This window comes from Gordionus sp. m RMFG-2023, chromosome 1 (assembly GCF_954871325.1).
Source record: "Gordionus sp. m RMFG-2023 chromosome 1, tfGorSpeb1-WG-v2, whole genome shotgun sequence".
Classification (NCBI taxonomy): domain Eukaryota; kingdom Metazoa; phylum Nematomorpha; class Gordioida; order Chordodea; family Parachordodidae; genus Gordionus; species Gordionus sp. m RMFG-2023.
In genome coordinates, this window is record NC_088775.1 from 31948576 (window position 1) to 31961977 (window position 13402).

The 13402-nt window shown below is 28.1% G+C and overlaps 1 protein-coding gene across 1 annotated transcript in view; it reads right to left on the minus strand.

The window, feature by feature from the left end:
• LOC135924200 (uncharacterized) overlaps nucleotides 1–13402 on the minus strand; it is a 134323-nt gene that overhangs the window by 106063 nt on the left and 14858 nt on the right. The window contains exons 2-5 of the mRNA XM_065459250.1: nucleotides 12396–12473; nucleotides 8619–9349; nucleotides 7424–7943; nucleotides 5917–6103 (exon numbers count right to left, since the gene is read on the minus strand). Of these exons, the coding sequence (XP_065315322.1) occupies nucleotides 5917–6103; nucleotides 7424–7943; nucleotides 8619–9198 (1287 nt within the window). The 5' untranslated portion in view covers nucleotides 9199–9349; nucleotides 12396–12473. The remainder of the gene's footprint in view (nucleotides 1–5916; nucleotides 6104–7423; nucleotides 7944–8618; nucleotides 9350–12395; nucleotides 12474–13402) is intronic.

The window sequence follows — 13402 nt, forward strand, 5'->3', positions numbered from 1 at the left end:
TTTGTATAAATGTTTAAAAGGCTGGTGTACAATAACATGTAAGTTTTAATAAAATATTTAGATTTAAAAATTATTTACAATAAAAACTGCAATTCCAAAAAAATAGCTCCTAAGCAATGACGAACTACGTCACGCCATAGGTCTTAGACTTAATTGCGATATGGTAATGCCTTACCACTGTATCCTTTGTCAAACGTCGGTCAACTCCAAAGGCCATACACTGCAAGCGCTGTAGAGGTAGATTCATTAGGCATTCAAAATGCAATGATACCATTGCCAGGGCCTTAAAATCAGCCAGCATCCCATCAGCCCTCGAACCTACTGGCCTTTACAATTCCGATGGTAAGCTGCCCAATGGTTCGACTATGATCCCTTGGAAGAAGGGGGAATTCCTAACCTGGGATTTCTCATGCATCGATCCTCTTGCCCCTTCCAATATAAATAGAGATGTCATACTAGATGCCGAGGCGAATAAACTAGCTAAATATTCGCCATCTCTTCCCGCCAATTATACATTCCTACCCTTAATCGCCACTCTAACGTCGTTCGGCTCTCATGCCCTGGCCTTCTTTAAAGAGCTGGGAAAACGGATCTCTGCTAGGACCGAGGATCCCAACAAGGGATTCTACCTACGCCAAAGATTAGCCATAAACATAGTGAAATACAATTACCTCAGCTTTATTTTCCACTATCCGAAACCCCCTAATTGAATACTATGCATAGGATAGACTTTGGCCATTTTGCTGGCTATTATAATGTTAACGCTAAAAGGGAACTTGAATCTCAATCAATAATAAAAATAGCAAGAATTAATAACTTGATATAATTGTGATTTACCAATATTATACTTTTTTTACTATTATTAAAACTTACATTGTAATAACATATTATTATATAGATATATATGATGCAAATAAAATATATTATTTGTTTTTTAATATATATTATTAATTATAATTTGTAAATGAAAAATTTGTGAAAATATGTTTTTTAATAAAGTATTTACATTTTGAATTCAATAACTTTTTCATATTTGATATATTAATTTTCATATAATATACTTGATAGCTAATAATAAAAAGTTATTTGTTAAATACTAAACTTTCAAATAAATACAGTACAATACACTCTTATTTACAATTCAACTTAATTTTTTTTACTGCTCAATATTATACCCAAATCGTTTATTATTTTGATAAATAAATACTGCCCATTTTGTTTACTGCCCTAAAAAAAATTTATAAATACTTTCAAAAAGATTAATTTGTTGATAATAAAAGCCCATTTTGATTAAAATACTGGCCCAAAAAATCATAGCCATTTTTAAACAACACACAAATTTAAAGGAATTAACTTCTGCAAAATGAATATTGCTTTCCCATATATTCCTATAATTTATAAATTGCTCGGGATTCTTAATGAGATAAATAAATTACAACAAATGCATTATTTTATAAATATTTATTATTTAGGTAAATTACATTTTTTTTATAGTTTTTGAGGATTATTACCATCATTTCTGTTATGTTTTTAATATTATGAGTGATTTTTTAGGTTCAAATTGTAATTAATAGCACTTTTTTAAAAGAAAAATAGAGCATTTTAACTCTAATTCTATCCGATTGAAAATGAATAAGAATATATTGTAAACTAGTAGATAGCCCGTCAAAAATGACGGGTAATGAAAATTTTCTTCTTACTTTTATGCATGTTACCTGTTATTTTAATATTATATCCAATTTTTATTCTTCTTACCCCCTCATCCCTTCAGGCCAGGTTTAATCTATTAAAACTAAGTGCTATGGTTTGAGTAAAAATAAATTTAAAGCATTTACTTGATAATACCAATATTATTTGTTAAATATTACTGATTAATTATACCTAATATTTACTATTAAAAAAAATCCCAGGCAAAGTTCAAAGCCATATTAATTATGAAAAATTCTTCCAAGCCCAATGAATGATCATAATAATTTTGGTAGTTAAGAACTGAAATAAAATATTTAAATAATCATAATGAATTTAAAAATACAATCAAAATTCAGATTTTCATTGGTTTTTTGATCAGTCAAGCCCAGGCCTGCAAAAAAATTTATTTTGGGCCAATGTCTGACCTATAATTAATAATAAAGAAATTCTCAAGCGTCCAAGCTCATAATAATTTTGAAAAATTTTCCCCAAGCCCAGCCCAATATAATTTATAAAAATATTTCCCAAGCCCAGCCCAGAATAATTTTATAAAAAAATTTTCTCAAACCTGGCCAACCGATAGTAATTTTTTTTTTCCAAGCCTGGAGATAGGTTAATCTCTAAAAACCATATCTATTTTTTAGTCTATTTTAACCCAGCTCACCCCAACCAAGGCCAACCCATTAAAACTAAGAGTGAATACTATGTTTTTGAATAAAAATATATTTAAATTAGATTACCTGAGGGCCATATAAATATTCTGTGTTAAATATTACACCTATGCCTAATATTAAAAAAATTCCCAAGCCAGGTCCTCGCACTTAGTTTTCTCAAACCAGCAAAAGATTATAATAATTTTAATAGTTGAGGACTGAAATAATATATAAAAATTCACAATGCATTTAAAAATACAATCAGAATATGAAAGATGCATGGGCCTTGGTTGATCAGGCCTTGCCATGTTTGCAAAAAAAAATTCAGACCAATCTATAACCCAAAATTCAAAAATCTTAAAGCACCTCTATTTTAAATTTTATCCAATATGATTACCATCAGATTTTTAAATTTTGATATTTCTAATATATGCTCACAGTGTACATTGCAACAATTTTACCTCTTTTACTCTTAAATTTTAATATTTATATAAAATTTATTAATAAAGTATATTTAATACCATACACACAAACTAAATAATACCCTTCAACCTTCAACCCATGGTTTTTTGATCAGGCCTGGCTATGTCTGCAAAAAAAATTTCAGACCAATCTATAACCCATATTTAAAATTCAAAAACCTTAAAGCACCTCTATTTTAAATTTTATACAATATGATTTCCATCACATTTTTAATTTTAATATTTCTAATACGTGCTCACAGTATACATTAGAGAACTGCAAAGTAATTTTTTCGCAACCCGAGCCCGACCCGAGCCCGAATTAAAAAAAATTTTTGTCCGAGCCCGACCCGAGCCCGAGCACACATTTTTTAGTCCAACCCGAGCCGACCCGAGCCCGACCCGAATAAAATTTTGCAATTTAAGTTTTAATATTATAATAACCAAAAAAAAATTTATGTGTATTTATTCAGTTCAGCCACCTTAAATAAAAGTTTATTTGACGGCCATAATCTATACAAGATATATATTAAGTTGCATTTTATTAAATTTGTAAAAAATATTATAAAATGATTAATATACAAGCGAATTTAAAAATTATAACGATTATATAATACAATAAGCATCATTTATGCGAATATAGATATGATATAAAAGTTAATAAATATATAAAAAATATAATGAACATATTATATTATATTGACCTCATCAATATCATTATCAAAATTATCACAAAGTGAATAATTATGATATATAAATAAAGAGGCGTCCAGTTAATCTGGCTTTAAACGAGTCCTTCTATCCTCAAAGGCCCTACCTGGAAATCGCCCTTTCACTGCTAGCCGACGAAGCAGGGATAGCCAGGAATTTAAGAGCTAAAATACTTAAATTTGGAAACTCATAATGGTTTGTTTTCCACCATTTTAAAATATTATCGTCATCAATACATAATTTCGGATCTAGGTATTTTTTTAGCTCGTCAACTTCGGCGCTAGCATCAGAATACGCATTGTCAGCCTCCCATAGAGAGAAGTCCAAAAACGTATCTACCACCTCTGTAGTTTCTTAAGAAAAAAATATTCATTAATAATGTTAAGATATATATTTATTTTATTATTTTTTAATAAATAATTTTATTAATAATTTAACCATATTTTCATAAATTTGTTACCAGCACATCGACCCATTTTCATATATGAGTTTAATATAGAAAATAATTTATTGCGGATACCATCAGCAGTATCTACTGAATTTCTAGAAATTGTCGTAGGATTTGGAATGATGCTTTTAACATCAATATTTCCATATATTGAACCAATTTTGGCAAAATATTGGCAACAATCAACAAAGCCTTCCCCATGAATTGTATCAAATGATCTCAAATCACGTCCACAAAACATAGTAAGCACCTTTGTGCACTCTTTTTTCAATTTTGTACAACTTTTGAGTTTTTTCGGATCAGTACCAAAAAGACTATCAATTGTTAATTGTGTCTTTTTACTCTCTGCTGTTGTACTTGTATTTGTATATACACATTTATGTCTTTTAAGTTGATTTGCTCTTAAAATAATTTAATAAGTTCATATACCTGTTGTTATTGAATTATATACATAAATAAATTTGCATATAATAGAAATGACATAATTAAGCTTTTCTTTATTTTCATCATATATAAATGAAAATTTCTTCCATACATCGGATTTTCCATTAAGATTCTTCCTTACTTCATACTCCTTTGTCTTAATCTTTTCACCAATTCTTTTTAATTTTGCATCCATTAAGATAATTTTTTTAATATGGCTGTGTTAAAAAAATATTTAAAATGACTTTAATCAATTAGATTGAAATAAACAGAGTTGGGCAGTACTGCTAATACTTGTATCTAAGATACATGATACAAGATCCCTTTATATCTTGTACTCAGTATATTTTGACATTTTTAATAAGATACTAATATCTGTATCTAAGATCCTTAATTCTGAAAAGAATCTTGTATCTTTTTCATTTTCTTGACAAAAGATACAGATACAGATTCTTTTTAATATTCATGTTTTAAATTTTACATATCACAGTATACATCTTATTTTCTTTGAGAATCTTGTATTAATTTCCTAATTTTTTTCTGCCATATTTTAAAATATTGACAACCAAAATTATCTGGAAAATTTATAACTAATATTAAGGTAGATAGATAAAAAAATAATAATACCAAAACGAAATAAGTAAAGATTATATTTTATATATAAATGTAACTTACCAATTTTATATAATATTTTTTAATTTCTAGGATGGGATGATTAACATTTATGGCAGTGAAATTTAAATTATAGAAATAAGTTCCCCTGAATCAAATCCCAATCTTAAATTTTATATGGAAATTTTTTAAAACAAATGTTATAAAAGACAATGTATAGGCTAGATAAATAATAAATAATGAATAAAACTTATCTTTAGTACATAAAATATGTCTTATCTTGTAATTCACGGGAAACACACAATTTAGTGATAAAATAGTTTGGTATCCGGTTGTTAGGTTTATAAAATAATAATTAATAATGACATGACATGTTAATATGATTGACATTTTAATCCTTAAATGTGATAAATATTAAATAATATGATTTTATAATTAATATTATAAATTATACTGACTATTTAAGATATTAATATTATTATTTATTTTCGGGTCGGGTCGGGCTACGGACAGCCCGTGCAGTTCTCTAGTATACATAACAATTTTACCTCTTTTACTCTTAAATTTAAATATTTATATAAAATTTATTAATAAAGTATATTTAATACCATACACACAAACTAAATAATTACCCTTCAACATCTATATAAATAATATTTTAAATTTAATTATGTTCAAATTGGTGCATGCGTGAAACTTTAATATATATAAATTAATATTTTAAATTTATTTATATTGAAGTTGGTGCATGCGGTAAAGCATATGCCTTTGAAACGGGAAGCTCGAGTTCGATTCTCGTAGAGAGCAAAAATTAACATTACACTATATAGTCTCCTTAAATTTAAAATATATTAGGGAGATAAGAAAACGATCGTGTTTATTTATGGAGATTTTATATATTAAATTAGGGAAAACTCACTTTGTTATAAAAGACGTGGAGGGTAATCGAATTGGATTTTCTGTTGGACATTGGTCCGTGGTCCTCAGCCACAATTGTTAGGTTGAGCCAACCATCCTCGAATCCTTTCAATTGATCGGTTCTTTGGGTCAAGAATACTTCACCCGTATTAGAATCCATATCAAACCCGGGCTGGAACCGCAAAAAACTGATAATATTTGTATTTTAAATGATTATATAAATTTGAGAGCACATGATCAAAAATAAGTCTAAATCAAGGATCATTTTAAACGAATGATTTAATTTTACTAAAATGTATATAAAGCTTCGGAATGATTAAACCCAGGGTTTATAAAAGGAATAGATGTGGGAAGCGAAACTCCTCTCTTAAAATGTTTACCGGAACTAAGAATCTATTAAAATTTCCTTGAGTTCTATCAGAATTCTTAGAGTCTTATTAAGTTTGTAACCAGAACCAGACCCTGAGATCGTTTCAAATGTAAGAACGGGATTTAGGAATCGAAATCACCTTTTTATAATCCCAACTCTTAATAAAAAAGCTTAATCTTGAGGTTTTTAAAGTAGATAATTTTATTATTTTAAATGTTTTTCCAATTTTTTTTAACTTATTGCCTTTCAGTCAAATGCCTGCTTAAATCCATGTTAAAAAACACATTTCATATAACAATAACTTTATAATTTTTTAATGAATATCACAAAAATGGACGTCTTTTTCTTTGTTAATCGTAGTCTTGATAGCTAAAGCTAGCATTTAGTAAAAAAAAATTGGTAAAGAAAATAATAACATCAAAAAGATCATGGCTATTTTATTTTTAATGGTAAAGTAAAGGAAAAGGTTAATAACTAACGCTCTTTTTTTCGAAGAATAAATGGTATAATAAGGAGTAGTTCGTGGTGCAAACAATCATAATTAGATTACACGATATTTTCAAAAAAAACCCATATGTTTGGGATGTTTCAAAAAGATATATTTTTTAAAAAAAATATAAATTTAAAATTTTCAAATGTTTCGTTACGTTTTATAAAATGACCCCAAATATTATTAGTTCAATAAAAAAAAATCTTAGTTATTTGATGGATAATATTCATTTATTGCAAATAGATATATTATTATATCAAAAAAAAATATGAAGTGGTTCACCCGATCCCTCATTGCCCTATAGATGATACCTCATTCAATCTAATGACGTGGAGGTCCGTCTTATGGCGAAAATGTAAAATAATTTCATTATAAAATGGATTGACTATGGATGTCAACTAAGAGAGTACCTTCCCACCCCATCCTTCTTAGATATATTCCTTGTCTACTTTTCTTTTTTTATAGTAAAACAATAAAAGATTTCTTCATAAGGAAAGAATTAATATACTTCTGGGTTTTATTCATAATTATACCATAATCAATAAAAAATTTGACAAAGTAGCTGACTACATTTTATTTTACTGTTATGAAATAACTTGTTATAACTGAAGCCAAATTGTAGAATAGAGGAAAGATAGAAAAACAAACCTGTACGAAACTCGAGCGTTTTCTCCCGCGTCAGCATCCGATGCGATAATCTTAAGGAGTGGTGCGTATAGCGAATAATTCGAATCGTCTTTCAAAGTCAAGTAATAGGATTTGTGATTAAATAGTGGAGTCAGTTCGTTGGAGTCGCGTACGGATATAGCCAACGTGCAACGATCGCGAGATATACGTTCCTTTGAATATCGTTTAGAGTATTTCAAATTTTTACGGAATTTAGAGGAGCCGTGACGGGCCGCCATTTTTAGACGTTTTTTCTGTCTTCGTATGTGTTTCCTGGTAGGCTTAATTCGTCGATCATTGTTTTTATCATTTTTCTTGCTTTGGAATGGGTAAGGTTTTTCGAAAAATTTGGCATAATAAATTTGAGAATTTTTGAGAAATATATCATCCGGTAAATCGTATAGGTCAGGATTCAGAGAATCAAGGGATTTATTGGACAAGCTATACGGAAAAGAGGCTTTTAGGTCACCCCTAGCGGGATAAGTTTCATGGCGGGGTCGATCTTTTGTTATTTAAAGTATATAAATGAGTGAATCTTTAAGTGTGCCACTAAGAAATCAATTGTCTAGTTAATACCATATTTACTACACTAATAAAATATCTTAATTTTCAAATGAAGCTCGCGACTTGATTTATAACCCTAACGATATATAATATTTATTTAACAAACGTGATTATTAGGATATCTTAATCCTTCTGCTTTATGGGATAAATAAATTGCTACCGATAAAAATATACGATACTTGGCTGGGAATCAAAAATAGGCCCTAAAGGTATAGGGTTGAATTATCGGGCCTTATCAAGTAGAATCCTGAAATAATTCTGACCCCGGCCCTATAGGACTCTATTGCCAAATTTCAAAACATTGGGGTCTTCACATTTGATTCTGGAAGTTTGACATGATAATAGCTTAATCAAGGTAATGACCATAGTTGGGTAATGGCTAAATGTCGTATAATTGGGTTCAATCTACAGGAGCGTACCAGAGGAAATCCGTTAAAATTAAGGCGTTTTAATTTATATTAGTTTCTTTCAAATTTAAGCGGCTATATTTTTAAGAAAAATTTCAAGGTCAAAATAATGTTTTCGGGTAAAAAATCAGACTAAAAATTGAAATATAATAATTACCCAACTATAGTAATGACACTAATAATACAAAATAATGGCATAACTATACCATATTTGACATGTTCGCGGTTCGTTCCATTCGGCTCCTTTGAAACAATGTGGTATTTTACGACACTGGAAATCTCGACAGAGTAGCGAGCCTTCCGCTCTCGATTAACTTCCTCGGCCCTATTTTTCCGAACACGCACAACGACACGTATAAGAGAGCCATCTACGGCAGTTTCCACTTGAAACATATTTTCGGGGTCCCCCTCTATTATTTTGAATTCGTAACCGGTTATAACGTAACGAATACCTTCTTTAACGACCTTATTTATCCCCGTGGCATTTCCATATATTTCGGCATTACATGGTATTGGTATTCCCATAAATAACTCGGCCCAAGCTAATGAATCGTTATAACCTGAGTCCGAATTAATCGGTGATATAACAGGTAAAACCAAATCCTGACCCTCGGATCCTTCGTATATGTAGCCGCTATAATATGTCCGGGAAAATGTAAAACGGGTGAAGTTGGCATATGATTTGTTGAAAGATGATAAAAATATTAGGATTAAATACTTGAGAAATATGTGATTTTCATTATTGCAATTGTGGAACATTAGTTGCGGCATAATTGAATCCCACATAAAAGGGTAATTGGTAATTGAATACTTTTTGTAACTATGGAATCGATTAAATATCCGGGAATTTTTTCTTGTGACGAAACAATTTCCATATTAATGATTTGGATATCAACGTAACATTATAAATTAATCACGATTGCCTATTAAACGTTTGCTTTAAGAAAAAAATTGCAAAATTAAATAATATAATTTATTTATTATCATTTTGAAACACCTTGTTAATTTAAATTTTGCTAATAATAAAAGAATAATAATAAAAATATTTTATTCATTCAACACAAAGAGTGTAACTGTTAAACATTAATATGTATTTAACTTTTAAAAAAAATTAAACTTAATTAACAACATTTTAGCATTTAAGTTTTTAAAAAAATCAATAACATAATAAATGCCTGTTTACCCAATCGTTATTAAGTAGTAAAGTATTTAATAGTTTAGTATGTTCTATCTTTTATAGTTCAAATTTATATTCCTTTCAATAACGACAATTTCTATTTAAAATATCTTTATTACCATTTTTTTTTTATATTTTTTTGTTTTATTATATTGTATTGAGATATGGAACTCAGGAAGAATCGGAATCTCGATTTAAATCCTTTACCGAGGGCGATTTAAAAATTTTAATATCCGATTTAACAGGAAATGTATTATAGCATGTGTAGAGTATTTACCCTATAAATTTCTGCCAATTTTGGCTATAGACATTTTAGTATTTTTTTAAATTATAAGAAAAATTAATATAAATTAGGAATAAGTTAATGGCAAAATTGTCTGAAATTTACAGTTTGGGTATTCTATACATGCTGAAATAAGATTCCTGTCAAATCTTTTTAAAATTGGCCGTTAGTAATAGAGAGATTCCGAATTTCCATAAATTCCATTTCCCAATATGATATACATATATTCATTATCATGCACTTATATTTATATTAGCCTCATTTATATATAGTAAAAGTAGATGGTTAGCTATAGCTATAATATCGCTGTGACGAAGGGCGATATCACGCTTATTCTACAAAACAAATATAAATGATGTCTAAAAAACAGAGTTAAAATCAACTGATAGTTAAAAATATTGGATACAAAATTATTTTTTTATAATTATGTAAACGCCTAGCCATAGCCCTCTAACCCACCCCCTCATCTTTAGGTCTGTGATAACTCCCCCCTCCCATCCGCTTAACTACTAAAATATAAAATAGTTACTGACTATGTTAGATAGCCCTACGTTTAACTAATATTTCTAATATCAAATAAAAATGTTTTAGAGCTCATCATCCCGTTTTTAAGTAAGGCCAGTTTAAAATTAACATTATATCCGACAAGAATTTTAAACAACTATATTTGTCATTATGGCACAATATTTTGATTAAATGTAAAAAAAAATAAAAATTTCATCTGCGTAAATCAAAATGCCTAAAAAATAGAGGAATTAGAAACCTTTCATATAAAAGTTTGTACCTACTCATATTTCATCATTATTAGTTTTTTTACTTTTCAAAAAATGTTTCATTGTATCTGTTCTGTATCTCTTCAAATGATTTTTGCCCCGTACCTTAATAAACACCTTAAAAAATATTAGGATTATTAATCCATCATCATACATAGGACAGGCTGCATTCTTTATTTATTTAAAACTGTATGTAAGATAATATAATCTGTCTATAATAAAGATTTTTTTTAAAAAAATCACAACCAAACAAACAATAATACCTCTTTCGTTAATATCTATCTTATTATAATATCTACCTACCTTTAACATTACAAAAGAAAGTTTTTATTAAGATTAAGAAAAAAAATTTTAATGAAAAGAAAGAAGAAAACTAAAAAATAATTTGTTTATTATTCAATTTTTTGCTTGCCGCACATCTAGTTTTTTTGAAAAAGTTAAAGTACACTTTAAATTAGTAATTAAAGAAGTAAAATAATGTTATATCATATAATTATTTTTCATAACTTACACTTAAAAAAGATGAGGGGAAGGGGGGGGGGGGGGACTTTTTTTTTAAATTAAAATTTGTTACCTTTCCTGTCCTTCATTTTTGTCGATTGTCGATTGATTAAAATAATCATTTTATATAAAATACTATAATAAATATGAAAATTTTCCAATCCAAGTATAAAAGTGATCGATATACATTATAGAAACGAATTCGGGTAATAAATATCATATTCATTGACATTGGCAAAGAAAAAAAATGAAGGAATGGATAATTTTTTTCATTCATATAGAAAGTTTATTGTTATTAAAATATAATTAGTTTCATTTCTGCGAAAACTAGTTACTTATAAAAAAAAATCTAACTAGTAACTGAGTTTATCTGGGATACAACTTTAGAAATAACTGATTACTTTTAAAGTTACATTTAAAATATGTTGAATAACTATATCCTATTTATTATCTTATGAAACATTTAAAATGAATGTTTATTGATTATAATATCTCATACATCTAGCGCTCCTTGTGGGATATTTTGAATTAAATTTTCCAAACCCCCCCCCCCCATTTTTACCAATGTTTAATTTTTGGGCGAGTAATAATGAATTGATATAACGTTTAAGTACCATTCATATATAAAATTTTAACTTTCGCAGGTAATTAATTATATGGGAAATGTTTTGGTTTTATAGGGAAGGCTAAAAATATAAAAACAAACATTTATTTAAATGAATACATGATATTGAGTTATAATGATGTCCATATATTTTTTTAAAAACTAATTGATTTTTTCCCCTCTCCTAAAATCTATATCAACTATCAATTGTTAATTAAGTGTCCTTATAATATAAAAATAGTTTATTTTTCATTAATGCAATGATTACTTGCTATATTGCACAGTAAATAAAATATTATCTAAATATATTTTCCTTAGATAGTAAAAAAGCATTACTAAGACTTTTTTTATTTGTTGATGTTAGGAGGATTAAGTAGCTGTATTAATACAATAAATCCAAGATAATATGATAAGATAACTTATATAGACCAATTGTTTGACAAAAATGGGATGGGCAATTATGGATTCAAATACGAAAGAAAATATATTTTAAAAAAATTACATTCCTCCCCTATCCATCTCCATAATAAATAAGGTTGTTGGTAATTCTAATTGATTTAATATTTCAAATAAGATAATTTAAGCATTCGTGATTGTTATTGATATAGAATTGTAATAAAATATTATTTATATATATTAATAAACCTTTTTGATCACATAGCAGTGGCGTAGCCAGGATATCTTTATATCATCTTTGTTAAAGTTACTGAACATGGAATAATTCTAAAATTGACCAATATTTTGTGCTTTATTAGTGTCTAACCACTTAAGTAGCCAGCATAAATGAAAAAATATTAATAACAAAATTTTGGCCAAATTTTGATTAATAGGCGACTGAAAGCATTATTCTGAAAATTTTATCAATATTTAGTGTTCAATTGTAAATTAATTCAATTCATCCAGTGTAAAAAGGAACCCCCCCCCCCCCCAAAAAAAAAACCTGCCATTTTTTGATTACTAAATATATCTTATTCTATGTTAAAAATAATTATTTTAATTAAATTTTTACATATAACAAAATTTTACAGAGAGTTTTATTATAGATTTTATTTATTATAAAATACTTTAGTATAAATAACATCCCTTTATTTAACTATGCATTTATTTTAATGATAATACAATAGAGTTCTTCATTGGGCAGGGTTTTTGGCCCGCCCGCCCATCTACGTGGGCGGGAAGGTGGGCGGGCAAAAAAATCGGGCAGACGGGCCGGCGGGTTAAAAAAATTTAAACTATGGGTGGGTGGGCGGATTAAGAGATTTAAACAATGGGTGGGCGGGTTAAGAAATTTAAACAATGGGCGGGCGGGTTAAAAACAATTTTAATAATTTAAGTAAATATTAATAAAAAAAATTGTTCCTATGAACTTTTTTGGATATTAAAAATTAAAATGTCCATTTTGGGTAACATAAAAACTTTTTTCTTAAAATAAATAAACTTTTTTGTATATTTAAAACTACTTTGGTGGAAACAACAAGAAAAAGATTGCCAAATCTATGAAGATTAGCAAGAAAAATATTGGCAATTCCTGCAATTAGTGCTTTTTCTGGACCAGGATTTAGCATTGCTGTAAGGGTTTTAGAGCAAATAAGAACGTGTTTGAATCCAGAAAATGTCGATTCATTATTATTTTTGCATTATTAATTACATAT